The following is a 22,930-nucleotide window of genomic DNA, read 5'->3' on the forward strand; positions in this document are numbered from 1 at the left end:
ATGTCAACTTGATTTTCCTGGGGTTTTTGTCTTTAGGGTAAAACAAAGTTTTTGCTCAAAAGCGTAACGGCATAACCCAATATAAGTGCCCACGTTCAATTATCTAGTTTTTGAAATCACCAGGTGTTTATGTGCTTTCTTGGAGTTGGTGATTAAAACCCCACAAATTGCAAATACAAAGAAAAAGTGTGCTGCTTTCAATCTCTGTTGGTTAGAAAAAGACAATTACACCCTACATTAATATTGATGGATCTTTAAAAGGGTTCTGAAAAGGGTTATGACTTCTCATAATGAGGCCCCCCCATTTACAGACTTTTATATTTCACCAGCCCAGCAGAGGAAATCATCTGTGGATGTACAAATAAGACCATTCAGTGTGCCAGGCTGAGATAAACTATTGTAATGGATTAGAAACAAATCATCTATACTATTCAGTGTTCGAATTACAGGAAAGCTATATGAGATTGAGTTATATAGGAACTATAAGAACACAAGACAAACTTGAAATGCCACTTCCATTGCTTCTTTGTGAATACTGGAACAATCTACTTTTTCCAAAAATTGGGCCCCCATGGAGTATCATTTCTAAAGCATCTCATGTGCATCAGCAAAAGCAAATTTGTTCTTTGTGTGTGTACATGTGCAACCTCATGCCTGTGACTGGAGATGTTTGTACAAGCTTCCACTCTGCTGAACTTTAAAGAGTTAAGGAGATGAGCTGGATCGTCCTGGCCCGTGTCTCTTGTCCTGTATTCCTCTGGGGAGCCGTGTCCTGCTGCCCAGCAGCCCTTCCACCTGAGACCTCAGGCACTTCTGCCCCAGCCATCCCTCTGCCAATCCACTGCAAAAGAAAAACATGCTGACCCCATTTAACCCTGTTCCAAATCTGGAGAGGAAAACAGGAAAACTAGCAACCAGCATTAGTGTTATGTACCGTAATGTGTATATACCATCTGCTCCATGTAGCTTAAACTCACAGAAAGACAAAAATACTTCAGAACGTTCAATGGCCCCATTCTGACCTGTTATTGACATCCATTTTGAGTAATCTGATCATAAGTGGATAGTACTAAATACAGGCTAAACATCCTGGGTATTTTGCGATCTGATTCATCGAACCGCATTCAGAGTGACTACGTTGCATTTGTAGTGTAAATGATAATCAAATACAGTTAATCAATCCTGATGCATCTCAGCAACATCAAAATACCTGTGAATCAATCACTGTACTTTGCCGGATACAAAACGTCAGATTGAAAAATTTGCCCTTATATTGTATATGCACAAGACTTCATAGAGCTCTTGTTTGAAACCAAGAGGAGCTTAACTAAAAGTGGATGAGAACAGAACTTGAGCTGGATATTGACACTATTGTCATCTCTTTAGCTGCTTTATAGCTGAATTGAATTTGTTTCAGAATTGATGAACTTCAACAGAGTTAAATCTTCATTTAACTGACTTGAGTTGAATAATGACACTATTGTCTTCTGTGGAGATGCTTTATAGTTGAATTAAGTTTGTTTCATAACTGAATTGAATCAACATTGAACTGAATTGAGCTGAATAATGACAATATATAACTGAAATGGAAATAGTTTCATGATTGATTTTCAAGCATTATAGTACTGTGCATCTGCTTTGAAATGATCTGTATTGTAAAAAGTGATAATTGTGACGACTTAAAACAGTTTGCAATAAGATAAAAATGTATTTTATAAAGTATACTTTTTCAGCTTCATCACCATCAGTAACATAGTGAGTGATGTACTTAATGTAGTCACGAAATCAGAGACCCTCCCCTCAAAATCACAAGGAGTCACAAGAGACACATTTGAGATGTATGCAACTAACAGGTTTAAAGGGGTCATGAACTGCATTATTTTATTGTTTTATAATGTTTCCTGGGGTGCACTTATAATGTTAGTATGATTTTTACATCAAAAATGGTCATAATTTAGAAATAAAAGGCATTTTTCCTACCTCTGATTTGAACGCTCTGCTTTAAGGGGCGTGTCTGCTGTGAGACTTCAGTGTAAACGCCCACTGCTGTGATTGGCTGACATCTTTGCACATGAAATAGCTACGTATTAGCATGTTTTTACTGTTACAGCTCTCAAGGTTAACTAATCGTGTTAAGTGTTGATTAGTGTTGATTGATTTAGATTTATGGTATTATATTTAGATCGTGGCATGAAAGGTTGCAGTGATGAACATGTAGCCAATCATAGATGATCTTGTCATTGAAACTCGATTTCTGCACACTAACGAATGCTTTCATCGTAACTAACAATGCAAACACGATGTAACTAAGAGATTCGTTGAATAAAACAAGAGTTTCGGCGCAAGTCCAGAACTCAGTCACTGATAAACTCGCTCTGTTTGATTGACAGCTCCAGCGATTGTAAAGGGAGCGTTCTTTGATCGCTTTCTGTTTATAATTTAGTCACAGTTTAAATAACAGATTATTTTCATCCTACAAAGAGAAACAACATGAAGTTGAGCGTTTAGTCACTGGTTTGATTTACTGACACACAGACAAAGATCATCTGACTGTACATGAATCAATAATGTCAGATCAGACATTAGAATGAACACAGTTGCTGACATGTTGTTGCAATTTTCACACTTTATTTCCTTTCAAAACCACCAATTTGTTGTGAAAGAATGATAGAATCCAGTGAGGTTTTGGCATAAAATGAAGACCATTGTCTTTTGGGAACAACCCTTTGCCTAAGTTCCTGAACACTGAAATCAAACCATTTTTATGCACCAAACAATAATGGTCATGTGACATGGTGGAAGTAGACTGGTTGAGCTTTTTGTACATCATCACAGTGTTAGAACAAAGACAACAACTGCTTAAATCTTTTGTATTGAAGTTGTAGGTATATTGGCCAGCAGCACAAGATCTTTCTCTTAGATATTAAATACTCGAACACTACATTTCCACTGCTCTTAGGAACAATATCTATTAGCTTGCTGGTGTGCTATACAGTATATATCAGCGACGGCTTTCCACTGTAAAGCAGTATTCTCAATGAGTTTCATTGCCATTAAAGTAGATGCATGACAAACCCTCTTCTCCTTATCATTAAATAGCTATAGAGCAAAATTCTTTTCCTTAATCTATTTTTTTTTCGTCCTGTATTACTCAAAGCCATACCTGAGATCATATGAAAGCACTGAAGGCATTCATAAACACCTCATATGGAGTGATTGTGCTATAACTTATTCCGACACAATACCTGTTTGCTGGAGTTTAGCAAACCCAAGGTCAGATGTGCCGTTGTGCTCAATAACTGCTGAAATGAGGTAACATGGGTCAATACATGGAGCAAATAGAAACAGAAGGTGAGTAAAGAATATTTCAGCTCTTCAAAGCAGCGAATGCACAAATGGTTTCTGCTCACCTTCGAGAGGAAGGAAGAGTGCTTTATTTGACGATTGTGTTGAAGTACCTCTCTCTCATTATATAACTGCTAATTGGAACGCACTCTGGCACCGACTTGAACAGACAAACAGGGATGAGAGATGTCAACGGCGCTCTTGATAACTGAAAGAGGCCTATGCAGCCAATAAACGCAGGAAACCTTTGTGATTAAAACCGTCTACAGATTGATAGTCAAGATGAGCGGCACTATTCAGATCGCTCAGAGAAAATTCAGCAGGCAATTAAGGCGGTCTATTTTGAATGCATACAGACGGCACTCTGGTCTCTAAAAAGATTCTGGCTGCATGTCTAACTCTGTGATATCTCTCTAATGTGAATAACTGATGTTAATGTGTCTGAATTTCAGATGAAAACATTATGATTGCGACAGGTCATTCTGAAAAGACCGGCTAACCGTTAGCATTCTGCAAGCCAATAGAAGTATGCAGTCTGAAATCTGCCATATTTGCACATAGATAGCCTGCTAATTTAGAACATTTATTTCACTTTTAATGGCCGTGAAAGGGAAAAGATTTTCTTTCTCAACTGTTTACGTTTACTTAAAACATAACTGACTGTGTTTATGTGAATACTCACCAAGACTGGCATTTTGACATTATTTTGTGTGTATCTGTTGAAAATTGGTTTTCAGTGACAGTTTTGTTCTGTCATGAGATTTCAAAGACGGTCGGTTTTGTTACTTTGTTCTTTTCACAAGATGTCAAAGACAGCCGGTTTTGATTTGTTACGAGATTTCAATGACGATCGGTTTTGTTCTGTTATGAGATTCGAAGTGCAATATAAGCAGCGAAAAAATAATTCAGTTTAGTGCTGAGAGGCGGCTTTATGTGCGCACACTTTGGGTGTGAACACAAAATCTGTGGGAATATGCCAAATTCAAGCCCTGTAACACCAACAATATTCATCCGAAACAAATGAAATGAGACGGGTTTGTGTGTTGCTCATCGTCGGAGAGATGAGAGAGAGAGAAAAAGCAGCTGGTATCGTGTATCTATTCTGCAGAAAATGAGTATTTGGAAGTGTTTCAGATATTTCAGTATCGATGTGCATCAAAAAAATCAATATTTTTGACAACACTACATTGCACTCAGTTTATTATTTCAGATGCCTTTTTGAAAGACTACTGTAAGGAGGTATGTTGATAAGGGAAGGAGGAGGCGGGAACCGGCGAACGTTCAACTTTTTATTAATCATAAAATAAACACAAAATGAAAGTAAAGCGACGTAATCACGTTGGAAAGGTCATGCAAAAGTCCGCGATAGGGCAAAAAACCATCTCATTTTCTCCTCCAACTTCAAAATCGTCCGACATCGTTGTTTTACCTTTTTTTGTAAAGGTCGTTTGACTTAGTCTTTGCACGTTTGCTTGCACATGTGACCTTTCCAACGTGATTACGTAATGCGTGGAGCATCACAGAGCAGTGCAAGATGAGCATTTGTGGTTAAAAAGTTTATCATTTTATTTTTTTTTAGAAAATGACAGATGGTTTCTCTAGATAAGACTCTTATTCCTCGTCTGGGATCGTGTAGAGCTCTTTGAAGCTGCACTGAAACCTTCAACCCGTTGAACCCCAGTGAAGTCCACTATACGGAGAAAAATCCTGGAATGTTTTCCTCAAAAACCTTCATTTCTTTTCGACTGAAGAAAGAAAGACACAAACATCTTGGATGACATGGGGGTGAGTAAATTATCAGGAAATTTTAATTCTGAAGTGAACTAATTGTTTAGCTAACCTTACCTTGTCATAAAAATGTCAAACTATCTGATATTGAGACTTATTGACCTTGAAACACAGTCATGAGGATCTGCAAGTTGGTCGCAGATAATTTTATTAATGAGGCGTTCATTAAGACATTTTGCCCTGACCTTTTTTTCATTAAAATCATGCTTATCTTAAAAGAGCTGTATTCAGTTTACTTTGCATTTAATTTTTAATTTAAAATAAATGAATAAATAGGACCAAAAATGAGTGTCATGCCATTGACCCATAAATGAACAGACTGTGTGAGGTGCCGTCTGAGGCCTGGAACATGTGTTAAATAAAGTGCAGAAGACGATATAGATATCCTATGTGCCATACAGCTGATTTCTTGCCTTTTTTCTGCCTGTCCTTTTATTTTGATCTGTCATCTCAAGAATTCAATCACAGTTCTTTCACTCACAATGCATAGCTATCCTCCTCCAGTGCATGTGGTCTGGCCGAATGTCTGTCAGTGAGCTGTCTATCACATGCGGTCCAGGCTATCCAGTCAGGCCTCAGGCATATATACTCAGAGAAGCCTGGCTTTGCCTGATGGATTCCAGCGCACGCCTCCTTCCAAACTTTCCCTCAGCTTACAGCGAGAGGCACTTCTGTCAGGAAAAAATAATGAGCGATGCAAACTCGCTTGACCTCCCTGCAATGAGGCAGATCCTTCTCTGTTGACAAATTTTGAAACCCCACCAACTGGCCCTTTGCATGGACAAAATGCACCACAACCCCGCATATTTGATCTGCTTGTGTTTGTTGAATATTTCCACAGATGCTGATCTCTGAAGCCGTTAGATAAATATTTCAGCATCACTCCTCTTTCGCCCAACATAATAGTGAACTTAATGCACACCTTTTGCAGTGGGCAGCAATCAGACCTTGTCCAAATGCAATCAGACCGGTGCTTCAAACACAATCAGGCACAGATTAGTCATTAAGGTGCTAATAAGTATTCTTAAGTCCTGTAAGACCCACGGAGGTAACAGTACAGAGCCTTCTCAAGCCATTACGGTGCAATCTAGATGCTCTCTACGCAATTACTTTTAGAAGTACCGTGAAGCGTTTTTATTTCTAAACTGTGCATATGTCAATTTTTCCAGCCAGGCTGAATATGGACACTGTCCAGCATGCTAACGCTGAGGTGCTCGGGCTTTCATTTGCTAAATAAATAAACAAGGTGATGATGAGGGAAGCAGGAGCGTATGTGCTTCTCATGATGATTCTCCTAAATAACAAGCAAAGGAAAGTGCATTTGGCAGGCGTCTTATAAACAGAAAACCGGAAAGTTTATGCTTCTCAAAGTGCAAAGACACTTGCAAGCTCCTCTGGCTTATTGAGTTACTGCCCCCTGCTGCCCAGCAGACACATCGCATATGTTTTTGACATTTCTTTTAGGGTTATTTGCACTGTAATTTTAACTGCAGATATTGCACAATGAGATTTTTGTGCTAGCCAATTATATTCACGTTCAACAACCACTTTAGCCTCTCCAGTTTATTACATGGTTAGTGCTGCATGTCAATACAGCTCTCTTCAATTCAATGGGAGTTATTTGATTTGCTTTCTGGTCATGGGTTTTGAGATTCTCTGTGTGTGTGTGTGTTCCTCAGGTGATGGTATGTTTTTTTGATTGCAACATATGATTATATGAAAATCAGTGATGCTTGAGGAGTTTCTTGGGTTTCTAAAGGCTGCAGTCGTAAATAATACCTTTTTCAGTATTTGAATTTGATAATTTCAGTATTTGAATTTTTATCATTTCATTTTAAAATGTTACTGCTCAACTTCCTACTAGAATTCATATCAAATGTCAATATACTGTACTTGTACTTGTCAAGTTTTTTAAAAAATTGTAAAAAAAAATTATTTTTTCTGATTTTTTTTCTTTTTTTCAAAGCAGTATTTTAGTATAATTTATATACTATTATAGTATTTATTAATACTTGGATCTATAGTTTCAGTTTTAATTTTAATTTTTTCTCTCAATTGTCAGTTTATATCTTGCAATTCGGACTTTGTAACTCACAATTGTAACTTTTAATTATGACTTTATTTCTCAGATATAAAATTGCAATCGCAAAATTCTTTTTTAAAGCTTTTTTTTTATTCTGAATTTATATTTCACAATTCTGACTTTTCCCCCCCCCAAAATTCTGAGTTTATATCTGACATTTCTAAGAAATAAAGTAAACTTCAGGATGAGCGTGAACATGAATGACACTCGAGACAGTTGTCACACATCACGAAAGTTTAAGCCTTGTGAATTTTAATGTTCAAGCGCAAGAAGATGTGAAAGGGAACTCAATTCATTACTCATCCGAAGTGCATGCCCAGAAATCCGCGTCTCAGACTGCACACGAATCCTGAATTGAGTTCTCCTTTACATCTTTTTGCACTTGAATGGACAAATTCACACAAAATTATGTCAATAAATGTCTGCCTCGGCGAGTATCCTAGTCAGTTATGGCTTAAGTGAATGTAAACAGTAGAGAAAGACAACACATGTGTAACAGAGTGTGTCCCTTTAAATGCAAATGAGCTTTTGCTTCCAGCCCCCTTTCCAGAAGAGGGCGGAGCTTCAAGAACTCATGCTCCGGCATACCGGCAACAACAAAACAGGACAATCTCATGCACCAAAAATGTCAGAAAGGGTGTTTATGGTTTACGATAATTCTGATAGCACGTAAGAGCAGCATCAGTTCTGGATATGAAGTTTGAGCAGGAAGCGTTGGTATTGGCCCATCTTTCAGAATTAACCTCTGAGTGTTAGTCCTTGCAGCTCAGCTGGACTACATTAGATCCAAATGAATGATAATAAGAGTGCCTTTGCTCCTCTGCAACTGAGCAACAAAACATTTTGCTTTTAGTAAAGGGTAATGTCAAACCTGCTATTTATTTGATATCAGTACATCTCGACCTGCAGCCTGAACGTAACAGTCATCACATTATGTTTTTGTGAGTGTCGGCACTTATAATTAATGTCTTTTTAATTTGATTTTTTTTAATGAATTGGTCACATTCCATCCACAATATCAACATATGTCAAGCAGTGTATGTGTTCCCATACTGAGTGAGTCCGCACAGAGTGACATTTAAAATTGTTTATGAACAATATTCCAATCAGGCCACTTGTGGCAGGTCAGTGTTTGGCACAGGACATCTTGTACTGTAGGTCAGATTAAGCAGCCAGCAGAGAGGCACTATTGGCAAACCTCACGGTTCTAATCAGTCCTCGCCGTTAGGTTAATGATAATGAAACAAAGCCAAGTCCTAGAGCTGTTGTTCACTTCTTTCGTCATTTGAAGTTTACTTTGTTGCTTCTCTGCAATGAATCCCAAACATCACAAAAAATGGTTAAAAAGGTGAAGGGAAATAATACTTTATGAACAATCCTATAGTCGATAATATATTATTATTCCTCAAATACATCATAGATCGTATGATGAGGATGTTGTGCAGTCAGCTGCACTGCAAAAAGTTATTTTCATCTTGTTTTCCAAAACAAATATCTAAACAGTCTTAAATCAATATACATTTACTTGAGAAGCAAAATGACATATTTTGTTTTCTGAAATATTTATCAAAATTAAGTGAGTGGTTTAAAACAAGAAAAAATATCTGCCAGTCGGGAAGGAAAAATAAACTCAATTAAAAAGGATAACAAGTTTACTTTACTTATGCTTTTGGCAGGTATTTTTCTTATTTTAAATAGGAAAAAACTCACCTAATTCTGATACATTTGAGAAAACAATTTATTTATTTTGCAGTGTGGTGTCTTACATGATCCTGAAAGGGATAGATAGATAGATAGATAGATAGATAGATAGATAGATAGATAGATAGATAGATAGATAGATAGATAGATAGATAGATAGATAGATAGATAGATGGATGGATGGATGGATGGATGGATGGATGGATGGATGGATGTTGGGTAATGGTACATGTATTTGTCCTGAACATAGATAAATAGATAGATAGATGGATGGATAGAAGGATGGATGGATGGATAGAAGGATGGATGGATGTTGGGTGGGTAACGGTACATGTATTCGTCCTGAACATGGATGGATGGATGGATGGATGGATGGAAGGATGGATGGATAGATAGATAGATAGATAGATAGATAGATAGATAGATAGATAGATGGATGGATGGATGGATGTTGGGTGGGTGGATAACGGTACATGTATTCATCCCGAACATAGATAGATAGATAGATAGATAACGGTATGTATTTGTCCCGAACATAGATAGATAGATAGATAGATAGATAGATAGATAGATGGATGGATGGATGGATGGATGGATATTGGATGGGTGGATAGCGGTACATGTATTCGTCCCGAACATAGATGGATGGATGGATGGATGGATGGATAGATGGATGGATGATGGATGGGTGGGTGGGTAACAGAACATGTATTCGTCCCGAACATAGATAGATAGATAGATAGATAGATAGATAGATAGATAGATTGATAGGTTGATTGATTGATTGAAACTGACTTGATAATCATCTACCAATAATTATTTGTCAATTCAGATTGTAACTTTCCAGGTTTTCAGGCGGTCCTTCCAAATTTCGTAGCTTGTTCCGATATAAATCAAAGTTTCTAGTAGCTGTTAGGTTTAATATTCATGGCTGGTGGGTTTCATAAATTCCCCTGCAGACTGATTATGGAGGTCTGATAGTGAGTCAGTAACTGATAATGGTAAAGTGTGACGATGTTAGTGTAATCTCTGTTCTAGAGCTGACAGTGTGAACCTGCCTTTTGTTTATACATTGATGACCTTTTCCAAAGTCCCTGTGACCATGTGATTTTTCTTTTTGATGTGATTTTTTTTTTTTTTTTTCATGAAATGGCAAACTCAGCATACGAGGCAATAACGGTTTGAGTTATTTGCTTGAATTAGTTTTGCATGAGTTATATCATGTTTTTAGTCTTGAGGTTTAAATCTGGTGCTTTTAATTCAATGTAGTGAAGCAGACTGAGAAATAAACAGCCCGTCCGGGTCTCAGGAGGGATTACATTCTCATATCATTTGATAGTCTGGATCACAGAGGTGTAGAGGGAGATAAATGACCTCTCGGGTTTCAGCTTTTCAATTTCCTTCCTGTGCTGCCCTTCCTGCAACTGTTGACCACACATTTTCTGTCTGGATTGAAGCCGGGGGCAGTCATCCTCAGAACTGCAGCAAAGTTTCTGGGTTTTGAGTTATATTAGGGATGTAAAGGTACACATATTTGTACAAACAAATTCTGTGCTGAATGAACAGTGTTGTTTTAAGCACTGCACATGCAGAATTTCTCTGTGTGGGGAACGTGATTTCAAACTGAGTTTCGCCAATAGGATGGGACAGTATTGTTTATACTGATATGCTTTATTCGTTATGCAATGTGTTTTAAACAGTTGTTTTTAGATCCCTCTTCTTATTTTCAGAGAGAAAATCAGTGTTGAGACAGCATACGTGGACAAAAATATATTTATTTGCATATAATGTATGTAAAATTGTGTCAATATATATATATTTTTTTATGATGGAGTTGAGCCAGAATCACCTAAAATTAGTAAAAGAACATATAACACAAATCTTTGCGACGTTGTTTAACTCTTGAAAAGGAGTTGCAAGACAGATTTTCTTTTTCCAGCTATGGATGTACGGAAACAGCACAAACAACAGCGATGTTACTTTGATCAGTGATTTTCTTTATCATTGCCTGCTGGCAGCAAACGAAAGAGCCAAACTGTGTGTTTTGCATGGATAACATTAAAACAGCCCCTCTTGGCTCACCTCTCATCCAGCATCTCTACTCACAAAATCCTGTCAATCATTCGCTTTCATGCATTTGTAGATTTGTTTTTTTGTTCTGGGAACCTAAATTAAAAAAATATCTCATAAGTAATAAAGTAGATATTTTATACATTAAAGTATGAGTAACACTTATAGCCATTAAATTGAAACCAATATCATAACGCATTTGCTGTTCCGCCAGTGGAAAATGCCCAGCTTCTCAGAGTCACATTTGTGCATGGAGGGCTCTCAGTTTCAGTAACTGACAGTCTAAATGGTGCAAATCAACTTTCCATAGAGTTATTGTCTGCCATATCAAACTAATCACACCTACTCTAAACTTAGTGCTTCAGACTCTCAGCTTAGTGCATGAGGTGCGTTAGTTCAAGTGTTTCATTAATGTGGGATGTAGTACTGTTCTTAGGAAGAGTGCATGAAGAAAAGTCACATTAGCTTTGTGATTCTCGCTATAGTTACACCAGTAACAGGTCTCAGTTGACATTCATTTACTATGTCTTCTAAGTTCAACAGCCTTGAACGAGGTTGAGTTGACGTAATTTTCCTGCAGCTATAGTGTAATTAATCAGATGTCATTGTATATCACTGTATCACTATATAAATGAAACATAAATTAATCCTTATTAAAGTTACAAAAGTTATTCAGTCAAGAGCAGTGAGTGATTTCGTCTTTTGTTGTTTGATTAACATTAATGACTGCAGCAGATTTATTAGGCTGCTGTCACTTTAAGAGATGCACGGATCCAATATACTGAAACACATGTGTTTCTGTATCAACAGTTTATGTTCACTTAAGCCATAACCGACTATGTTAACTAGGATACTCCCCAAGACGGGCATTTTTTGACAATTTTGTGTGAATTTGTCTGTTTAAGCGCAAGAAGACGTGAAAGAGAGATCAATTCAGTATCCGCATGCTGTCTGAGATACGGCTTTCTGGGAAAGAAATTGAGTTCCCTTTCACGTCTTCTTGCGTTTGATTATTTAAATGGGAAAGACTTACATTTTCGTGATGATGCAGCACTGGCCTGTCAACTGTTCCGAGTGTCATTCACTCTAAAAAATCTTGGGTTATTTTTTCTACCCAAGTCCTGGGTTGAGCCTTTTGGGTCATTTTTTGGGGGTTATTTTTCCAGTGTTTGGGTAGTTTTTGTGTTACCCAGATCCTGGGTCAGACGTAACAACCCAGTGTTTGGATAGTTTTTGTGTTACCAGATCCTGGGTCAGACATAATAACCCAGTGTTTGGGTAGTTTTTGTGTTACCCAGATCCTGGGTCAGACGTAACAACCCAGTGTTTGGATAGTTTTTGTGTTACCAGATCCTGGATCAGACATAATAACCCAGTGTTTGGGTAGTTTTTGTGTTACCCAGATCCTGGGTCAGACGTAACAACCCAGTGTTTGGATAGTTTTTGTGTTACCAGATCCTGGATCAGACATAATAACCCAGTGTTTGGGTAGTTTTTGTGTTACCAGATCCTGGGTCAGACATAATAACCCAGTGTTTGGGTAGTTTTTGTGTTACCAGATCCTGGGTCAGATGTAACAACCCAGTATTTGGGTAGTTTTTGTGTTACCCAGATCCTGGGTCAGATGTAACAACCCAGTGTTTGGATAGTTTTTGTGTTACCAGATCCTGGATCAGACATAATAACCCAGTGTTTGGGTAGTTTTTGTGTTACCCATATCCTGGGTCAGACGTAACAATCCAGCGTTTGGGTAGTTTTTGTGTTTCCCAGATCCTGGGTCAGACGTAACAACCCAGCGTTTGGGTAGTTTTTGTGTTACCCAGATCCTGGGTCAGATGTAACAACCCAGCATTTGGGTAATTTTTTGTTATCCAGATCCTGGGTCAGACGTAACAACCCAGCGTTTGGGTAGTTTTTGTGTTATCCAGATCCTGGGTCGGACGTAACAACCCAGCGTTTGGGTAGTTTTTGTGTTACCCAGATCCTGGGTCAGATGTAACAACCCAGCATTTGGGTAATTTTTTGTTATCCAGATCCTGGGTCAGACGTAACAACCCAGCGTTTGGGTAATTTTTTGTTATCCAGATCCTGGGTCAGACGTAACAACCCAGCGTTTGGGTAGTTTTTGTGTTACCAGATCCTGGGTCAGACGTAACAACCCAGCGTTTGGGTAGTTTTTGTGTTACCCAGATCCTGGGTCAGACGTAACAATCCAGCGTTTGGGTAGTTTTTGTGTTTCCCAGATCCTGGGTCAGACGTAACAACCCAGCGTTTGGGTAGTTTTTGTGTTATCCAGATCCTGGGTCAGACGTAACAATCCAGCGTTTGGGTAGTTTTTGTGTTTCCCAGATCCTGGGTCAGACGTAACAACCCAGCGTTTGGGTAGTTTTTGTGTTATCCAGATCCTGGGTCAGACGTAACAACCCAGCGTTTGGGTAATTTTTTGTCACCCAGCTCTTGGGTCAGACGTCATAACCCAGTGTTTGGGTAGTTTCTGTGTTACCCAGCTCCTGGGTCAGACGTAACAACCCAGGGGTTGAGTTATTTATCGCAGACTTTTTGCGCCCTCTTCAGGAGAGAGCATTGCAGCTCCGTTAAATTGGTGCATGTCTTCGGTAACAGGTTTGTGTATGTTTTATTTTATCTAAAATTTGCCGTTATTCTTTATATCGTTTAATTTCATGCAAAGCAACATAAAGCAACAAGTGTTTTTTAGAGTGTGCACGTTCATGTTCTCACAGCATTGCAATGTTAGAACTCATAAAAAATGTTACCGCCCAACTGGTGATTGACTTTTCATATACTCGTCAACAACGATTTTTACTCGCATTTGGCGAGTGTTAATTTTAGGCCCTGGTTACAACAAAGAGGTGTCCCAAAAGTGTCTTTCGGGATTATTTCATGTGAGTTGTAGAACTTTGTCATATCTTATGTTCTGAGTTCTGACTCTAGCACATTGAAGGACATTATGATCACCATCTCATTGGAGGTCTCGCTTTGGCTGGCAGCAAGTTTAAGCAGTGGCCCTCTGCCTGTAAACACAGTCCCTTCCCAAACCCTGCTCTTACTGAGCTGGAGATCCACCCTCTGATCTCCTTGCACACTCACTTTTTGGGCCTTTGGGACACGTACACGAAATTTCACCCAGGACAAGGCCTCTAACAGCCCTGTACGAGGTTCAAACAGCACACTGCCCCTCTTCCAGGCTTTGTACGTGCATGGGAATGGATGCCACTTATTCGCTGAGGTGTTCTTCAGGATGTATTCACACAGCAAGGTGAATTCTTGCTTGAAGGACGTTTTTCCATAGAGACCAAGCTTGTAGACTCCATACTCAGGAAGGGCAATGCTGATTGTGACTTTGCTCCCATTGTGAGTGAAGAGGACGTGGTTTGAAAGAAGACTTGCTGGTTGATTGCACTGTTCTTTAGTTAGAACAGCATGGAGGTCTAGATCTTGAGGGTTTTGGAAGGTGATGTTGCATTTTCCTTGCTGTGTATAAACCAGAGCTTCTGTATGGCTGAACCTGGAGAGGCCGGCCTCCAAAGCTCTGATACCAGGACCACAAGAACTGCTGAGACCACACGGAAAAAGCTCATTCAGGTTGACAGGACCACCTGTGCAGCAAAGAAGAAAGTTTCCTGCATTTTGGAAGTTGTCTGCTGCATTCGCCCAGTCCCGTACAAACACCGATAGACGGTAGTAACCACGGTACGGGCAGAGGACATTACATGTGAGTTGATCTGGCTCAGTCTGAATGGCCAAGCATTTCTCAGCTAAAGTCTTGTCCAGGTCCTTATGGCTCAATTCACACAACATCATAAGTGGTCTAGTAGTCTTTAAAACTAACTTAAAGCATCCAGACTTTATAAAAATTATATCATTCCCATATTCACAAGGCTTGAGTCCTAAACTCATTGCGTCTGGTTGCAGGCACCAGGACACGTAGGGATTCTCGGGCAGCTCTTCTGAGGTTTTGGGTGTTGGACATTCCAACTGGAAGGAACAAACCCAGCTGAATGCTTTAGAAGTGTTTCCAGGTCGAGCAAAAACCCTGACCTCATATGTGCCAGACTTTGGGGGCATGAGGCGGAGCTCCATGCTGTGCTGGGTGCTTGTGAGGAGGCCGATGGAGTTGCTCAGCTGTTGTAGTTCATTGCCGCTAGGCTGGGAAATCTGATAGGTGAAATCGACAGGCTGAGGGAAACTCATCAATACCGTCGCCTCGCCGTTCTCTGTGGCATTTAAATGGTAAAGGTGTCAGTTACTCACAGCAGTGCATCAATTGATTAATCAATGACATGAAACTCATCTAGTAGATTATTCAAGAATACACTACAGAGGCAAATCAAACATACACCTCTTTTATGATGAGCATGTTTTTAGTTTCTGAATTAAAATCGATTTTGACATTTTTTTGGTGCATAAAGTAATGTCCTAAAACCATAATGAAGAAAAAAGCATCATTAAAGGGATAGTTCACCCAAAAATGGAAATTATGCCATAATTTACTCACCTTCAAGCCGTCTTAGGTGTATATGACTTTCTTCTTTCAGCCAAACACAATTGGAGTTACATTAAAAAAATTCGGGCTCTTACAAACTTTATAATGGGTGTGAATAGTAATCCATACGACTCCAGGGGGTTAATAAAGGCCTTCTGAAGCGAAGAGATGAGTTTTTGTAAGAAAAATATCCATATTTATAACTTTATAGACTATAATCACTAGCTTCTGGTAACGTCCGTTCTGGTGTATGACGCCTCTCGTGGTTCAAACAAATAGGGCTGGGCAACAAACTCAAGCTCCTCCAACATTTCTCTTCAGAAATGATCATTTTAGACTTCTAATTTATGACTGGTGTTTTGTTTTGCTCTATCCTCTGCACTTCCGTGTTTGTCTTGAGTCGGGTCAGAGGTCACTCTTCCGCCGGAACTAGACTCGTGTATGGCGGTTACCGGAAGCCAGTTATCATAGTTTATAAAGTTATAAACATGGATATTTTTCAAACAAAAAATGCATCAGAAGGCTTTTATTAACCCCCTGGGGTTCAAAATCTTGGTTACTATTCACTCCCATTATAAAGCTTGGAAGAGGCAGGATATTTTTTTAATGTAACTCCAATTGTGTTTGACAAAAAGAAGAAAGTCATAAACACCTAGGATGGTTTGAGGGTCAGTAAATCATGGGATAATTTTCATTTGTGGGTGAACTATCCTGTTAAAGGAATTCATTTTTTTTTTTTTTTAAATAAATTTTTGTTTGGCAGTCTGGCACAATCATTATTATTGTTTGTTAGGAAAAAAATACAAAACTGCCAAAGTCCTGCAGCACAACCAAAATGCAAAATAAATAAATAAAATAAAATGACATCAGAGAAGACCCCTGACATTTTTATGTCAAGGAAATGTTATAAAATGTTGTGTGGTTGGGCAAAAAATCTGAATGATATTTATGAATTTTTATCTCTTGATATTTGTTTAAAAATTAATATTATTTATAATATTAATATTTAATATTATTTATAATATACATAATTTAATTAATTAATTTAGTCATTAAATTAAACATTAAAAAGCCTAAGGCCACATCCACACAAAGCCAGAGCTTTCCCTATCCGATCTTTTTTCCCCCCTCATTCTTCAGTGTAAACGGCCTTGTCTCAAGAAATATCTGCGTACACACGAAACCACTGAAACCGACTCAAAACGATGTAGTATATATGCCAGACCAGTATGTGGCGCTGTAATTCTGCCACAGAGATACACTAAAAACAGAGAAGAAGACTTGGAGCATGTGCATAAAACTAACTTTAGTAAAGCTAATAGGCTCCGTAGCTTCTGCAGCACAAACACAAGCATGTAGTCCGCTATTGTTGTTGTTGTTGACACATCTCTGTGTCATTTAGCCAATAAACATTTCTCGAAAGTTGTATAAAACCAACATAAATACAAAGAGTTCCTTTCTAAGAACTTGTCGTGTGTGTTTTAAACTTATTTGTTGATTTGAGTAATGCAAAATGAGTTACCTGTAACTATCAGGAAGTGTTTTGGGTGAATGAGGGTTAAGTTCAGCCTGTAGAACTCAGAAGTTTTCAGCACCCTCTTCTCAAACTCTTCAAGCTCAATGGGGCTCTCCAAGAGCTGCCACTCCTCCTCATCAGGATAGTGAGAGTTAATGAAGTTCTCAGGGTTCGTGAGGAAGTAAAACTCTTCATATCTGAAATTGCATTTGCATTGTAGACATGCAGAATGTGATTGTCATGATCATCGCATGCAGCGATGTGTATATAACTGTACATCTGAAATTAATATATATTATATACAGTATAGAAATCCAGTCTCACCTCTTTATGAATGCTCTGTTGTCCAGGTCTACTCTTCCAGCACCCCAGCAGGCATCAAGTAAGTACCAGTGTCCGTCCAGAAACACTGCATTCCACATGTGGCTGGATTTAGTGTTCTGGTAACTCTGACCCTGCCGGTAACCAATGCCTTTACCATGACCCGACACCTCTCTGCACTCAATACCAGCTTCCCTGAACAGATAGTGAGGTTAGACGACCATGTCATTAAAATTCTGTTAATGCAGTACAGACTGCGTGCAAAACGTGTAGTTTTCAATGTGTGTATTAGACTGAAACCTCTACACTGGACACCTGTGTCACAATTTTATTTAGCAAAAATATTTTCTTCTTCTTTAGGGGTATTGGTCATTACCACTGCCACTCTTTTTGAATATTTTGTTTAATTATTGATCTAATTTCTTTTTTAAAATAGAACTTTAATCTCAATATCGTTGATTCTTTTACCAACTGATCTGCTATTTCATCCTTTAACTCCTGTGTAAGCCAGTACCCAACAAAATTTTACATCTGTTTTCATACTTTATAGAGATTTTCTTCTCTCATATATATAATTTAATATAGCCTATGTCTTCTCTAATGGATTGATATCTGTTTAATGCTGGCATAGATTCTGAACAGATAGCTAATTACTCTAGCTGGTCTAACATCTTCAATCAATACAATCCATGAATGCAAAACAACATTTTAGCGCATAAATGGAGAAAACATAAACCTTACAAGCATCACAATGACAGTTTCACATGCATGTGCGAAAACCTTCTCGTGCATATGCTAAAGTCTTGAAATATTAAAAATGTCACTTTAGGGGCTCCGTAGCAATCAAATGATGCTGGAGTTTTTCTCAGAACTTTTTTTTTTTCTTGAGCCATTTTTGTAATGAGTTTTAAGTGGTTTTTATCGGATATTTGGTTTGATAATTTGTTATCTAACACAATAACATTCATAACTTTTTAAGTGTAGAATGTCACATTAGTACTGTATATACCCCCATCTATTTATATATTTCTAAATTGCTTACCTGCACATCTGTAAACAGACGCTGGAGTAACCAGAGCACACACCTCGTCCAGTCAAAACGACCAGCTCAGGTGAGCAAACCTTCTCAGTGAGGCCCAGATATCCCTCCACATCATACTCTACAGGTAACAGACAAAACAGTATCTCATAACAATAACTTAGTGTTATCGGAGCAAATGTTTGCCTAGTTTTCCATTTAACTTATGCCACTAACCATTCAGATTTAGTTTATTCATACATCAGCTAATGGTACACAATTGCTGTGTTTGTGCATTTTCAATCCAACATTTTTTTTAGAGTGTAGACAATTAAATCAATCAAAAAAAGCAAACTGTTGCGAGCAGATGTGGAAAACACCCTTGAGTATGTGCGTATGAGAGAAAGACTCATACTGACCAATGTTGTGGCAAAGCCAGATCCAGATGGCACGCAGTTTGTCTAAATCACCGATTGCCCCCTCTGTGATTGTCTGGGTGATTGCTTGCACCGAAAAGATCCGCTTGATTCTGAGCTGCAAATTACAAATCCAAATAAACGCATATCAAACTACTCACTAATCCCAAAAGACATCTGATCTCTCTCACCTCTCTTCCAGTGTTGATTACATGTGTGTCAACCTTGCGGTAGACCTCAGAGTTCAGTATTAGGTCCTTTTGAAGTTTTCTTCTGGACCTGGGCCCATTTAATATTAGTTTTCCTGAGGCAGTGGTTAACGTCTTCCTTGACTCTTCCTCTTTCATCACTGTGCTCTTCATTAATCTATGAGTACAGTTTTTTTTACTTTCCTCAGACAGTTGGCGTTTAGCCAGTGACCTCTGTTCATCTCTATCCATCATTTCCCATTTTTCAAACACAGAGCTCTTGATTGGCTCTTTTGCATTGACCGATTGAGGTCCTACTGTCATTCTACCTGTTTTGCCATCAGTGATTGATGACCCACCAATCTTTAACTTCCACTCTTTATGCAGGACTACATAGACAGCATCTTCCTTTGGGATATCTTTAGTCCGTTCTTGTTTGGATTGAGTCGTCTTCGCAGCTTCCTTGCAATCGTGTTTGTTTTGTTGCTCATGTCCCAGGGTCGGCAGTGAGGTCAGAGTGTAAACAGGGGCCTCCCCTGATGCCTCGGAGTTGCTGTTGTTCATTTTGTAGCTGTGAAGGTCACTAGTGTCAGTGTAGAGGTGATTAAAGCCTTTCAACACCAGACACGTGTAGGATGCCAGTAACCTCTTTACTTCACGTCCTTCACTGTTTGTGCTCTTGTACTCCAGACATGAATGATGATAGAAACTGTGAGGCTTGTTGAGCAGAGGTGAGCTTTTACTTTTCTAAGCAATTAGACTTACTACTTTCACCTGGTGGATGATGACAAGGGGGAAAATAAATCAAATAAGCGTACACTGAAAGATTGACTGAACCATATCTAAAGAATATAATAGAGGGCTCTTGGGTACATTATAGAACATATCATTATAGAAGCATCATCAAGTTATGTTTACCACAGGCTTTATTTTACTTATAAATTGAAAAACCCCATTATAAAAGCCCACAGGAAAATCTTGAAGGAGCCAGCGGCGGGTTCTGATGTCATACCTGCACCACTCTGTAAGCGCAGTGCTGTTTTGTGTATAGGGGTACCATGGTAACCACTGTATTTCTACTATTCCGTAAGTGGCACTTACTGTCAGAGAGTGAATTTGGATTTTCATTCAGCTCGTTTTTGTTCAGACTAATTATATATAATCATTTATCAAGCTGAAATGTGAGGTTTAAAGTTTATCATTTTATAAAACTTTTTGTTGTTGTCATTTCATATCAATTCATATTATTTTATAACCGTTACTTTGATCCCACAAAAGTATTAATTATATATCTGTTTTTAAGGGAGGGAACTACTAACTAGACTTTGTTTAATGCACAACAGAAAATAACTTATGCTGTTAACTTAGCAAGCATTGACAAAAAAAAACCTGTGATCAATAAACCCAAACAATAATAAATGTCATTTTATCTTTCAAACACTTTTATACCCAATACAAAAAACATACATTTTTCACCAATCAATAACCAGCAGTGTAGAGATAAAATGTTAACATAAGATGTTAATAACAATAAATGTTCCTTCACCACAGCATATGAATCAATATCCATGAAAACCAATGTCCAAGAACGCCATCCAAAAGTTTCCCAGTGCAACCTGTACTCCTTAGTGTCAATATCAGTCCACGCCAAGTAGAAAGTCTCTTAATTCCCAAGTGGCAAAATCCGGTTTAAGGATCCACTGCAGTTGAATCAACTCATAGCCTCTAATCCCACTTTAATGTCATCTTTCTAACATAGGTCAAAAATAACAGACATACAAATAAAAGGATAAATCCCACAGAATGTGGAGTCCTTTTCCGATTGAGCATAAAACTCACGGTTTCCCAATCAGGACCAATGATTGTTTGGAGCCATAAGCCATGCTTACTCCCTCCATTACAAATCTGACTTCTTCTACTCTTTACACTCATTTTATACCTGAGAGTATAGCTCCTTGTTGCCCCCTCATGGGAAATAGTACAATAACAACAACAACAACAAAAAAAAACATGTTAACGGGTTTACAACTGTTACAATTTGAACTGTAAAGTTGTTTTAATTGTCATTTTTAAAAAGCAAAATCCCCAGAGTTAAATCAACTCTGCTCAGAGTACATGTGGTCCCTCTATAAATAGTGTTAAAGTAACACTGAAGCAGAGTTAAAGTTAATGAGATTAAGAGATTAAGCGATTAAGCGATTAATTAAGGGATGATTGAGCATTAGTGATGAACACCTGCTGTTAACAAGCAGAATCACTGAAGAAAAGATGAAGTACAAGTACAGATTTTGACAAGTTCCCTGCCCCTTTTGAGACTTTTTTCAAAAGCCTAGGGACAAATCTAGCAAATTCTTAGACAAACCTTATCTAGATTCCGTGACTCGCCCGCTGATCTATATTTATATTAATATAGATCAGTGGACTCGCCAGTATGATGTCATCTTGTGACACTTAGTGACTTGGATATAATTACACTGGATATAATTTTATATATATATATATAAATTATATCCAGTGTAATTACAAAAAAAGCCTTAGAGTGAATGGCACATAGAAGAAATCCCTAATCCCTATTGTGACAAACCCATGTTCTTGTCCCTACATATATACCACTCAGATGCTCTCAGACATGTGTGCAATTACACTCCACTCACAGCACTGTGGTAATCACGTCTTTTTGAAGGCACTTTGATAGCTCCATCTCACTTAGTGTGTAATGAATAAATGCACTCCTTACAGGTATGGCAATTACTGGACTAGCGAAAGAGATCTCGGTATAGCGTGCACCCAGAATAGTATATCTTTCATGTATTTAAAGTGACATAAATTGATTTTAGCTACTACTAGCAAAAAATCTAATATTGAAGAGAACGTATTTCTGAGCATACATAATTATTTGTTTCTAGGAATCAGAGAAAGAGAGTCATGCACATTTAAAGCAGAGTTCAGAAGTCAAAGTCACCCTACCATCCGTGTTCTTTAATGCAACTAAACCCGAAGCATGAGGTGAAACTTCGAAGAGAAATACAGATGGTTGATGAATTCTGATGATTTTGATATTAATGATATTAGAGTGGTTGGAGCTAGTTGCTGCACATTTTACAGTGAATATTTCTCAGGGTGGGTTTAAATTAAAATTACAATGGAAACTTCCTTTAAATAACTTATTATAAGCTTTTCATTTAAATTTAAGTGGTAACAGTTATGAAACACAAAACAAGTCACTTTGCAAAAAAGTAAGTAAACACAAAAATTCAATACATTGAAAAAAGGAGTAAAATGTAAATGCAATGCTCAAACCTACATACCTTGTGTCCAGTACTTCTGAGTTTGTGTAATGATGGCTGTGCTGTTGTGTTCTCTTCTGAAGTGTTGGACTGTTATATACACGGTACACTGGGCTGGGATGTGTAGCATCGGCAGAATGAGGGGATGACAGACCTAAAAATACTACAAAGCAGCTGATGTTCAACAGTACAGCACTTTCTGTCAACCACTGGCCCTTATGGGTCACCCACCAGAAGACCAGAGGGGCCCTGAGCGGCAGAATGGTTGTAGAAATGATACATTAATATTTATACATTCAGATGCTTTTATCTAACTTACATTGCATTCACGGCAATGTAAATGTACACATTTTAATCGTTTTTTGCTTTCCCTGGGAATCAAGCCTATGACTTTGCCATTGCTAATGCCATGCTCTACTGTTTGGCTACTATTTGTCACTAATCAAGATATATTTGTGGCACTGATCAACCCCTTTGAACAAATGGCCAGATGTTTTTACTCTCATTGAAGCACAAGCTCCTCTTTGCATCTTTTTCAAATCATGCTGGAGAGGAAGATAATCAGGTTTTACACACACTTATGGAGTTCATGCAGCTCTTGTGCTTCTGGCATTAAAGCAGAAGAGAGAAACCAAAGACATTCTGAAAAACTGTTCATTTTTTTTCAATTATGCTTTCCATGCACTTAAAGAT

The 22,930-nt window shown here is 38.2% G+C and overlaps 2 protein-coding genes across 4 annotated transcripts in view; one reads left to right on the plus strand and one right to left on the minus strand.

The window, feature by feature from the left end:
* Positions 1 to 4,886: 4,886 nt before the first annotated feature.
* On the minus strand, positions 4,887 to 22,320 carry LOC127494547 (kyphoscoliosis peptidase-like). Of its 2 annotated transcripts, none has more exons than XM_051860531.1 (7): positions 22,259 to 22,320; positions 18,954 to 19,724; positions 18,766 to 18,880; positions 18,371 to 18,488; positions 17,332 to 17,523; positions 17,014 to 17,204; positions 4,887 to 5,090 (listed from the first exon to the last, which is right to left on the minus strand). In XM_051860531.1, the coding sequence occupies exons 2-7, from the start codon at positions 19,512 to 19,514 to the stop codon at positions 5,077 to 5,079; spliced, it is 1,191 nt and encodes a 396-aa protein (XP_051716491.1). In that variant the 5' UTR covers positions 19,515 to 19,724; positions 22,259 to 22,320; the 3' UTR covers positions 4,887 to 5,076. The 2 variants fall into 2 exon arrangements, with proteins under 2 accessions (XP_051716491.1, XP_051716490.1); XM_051860530.1 differs by lacking the exon at positions 4,887 to 5,090 and adding an exon at positions 10,673 to 15,222.
* LOC127494545 (solute carrier family 4 member 11-like) overlaps positions 18,386 to 22,930 on the plus strand; it is a 34,751-nt gene continuing 30,206 nt past the window's right edge. For both annotated transcript variants that reach the window (XM_051860526.1, XM_051860529.1), the window contains exon 1: positions 18,386 to 18,494. The gene's annotated coding sequence lies outside the window, so the exon portion shown is untranslated. The remainder of the gene's footprint in view (positions 18,495 to 22,930) is intronic.

Source organism: Ctenopharyngodon idella, chromosome 14 (assembly GCF_019924925.1).
Source record: "Ctenopharyngodon idella isolate HZGC_01 chromosome 14, HZGC01, whole genome shotgun sequence".
In the NCBI taxonomy this organism is placed as follows: Eukaryota; Metazoa; Chordata; class Actinopteri; order Cypriniformes; family Xenocyprididae; genus Ctenopharyngodon; species Ctenopharyngodon idella.

Coding starts and splice junctions, on each gene's coding strand:
- LOC127494547 (XM_051860530.1), bottom strand. CDS start 19,514: ATGAACAACAGCAACTCCGAGGCATCAGGGGAGGCCCCTGTTTACACT. Junction 17,524..18,370: donor GTCTGTTTACAGATGTGCAG/GTAAGCAATTTA, acceptor CTATCTGTTCAG/GGAAGCTGGTATTGAGTGCA. Junction 15,223..17,013: donor ACACTTCCTGATAGTTACAG/GTAACTCATTTT, acceptor TAAATGCCACAG/AGAACGGCGAGGCGACGGTA.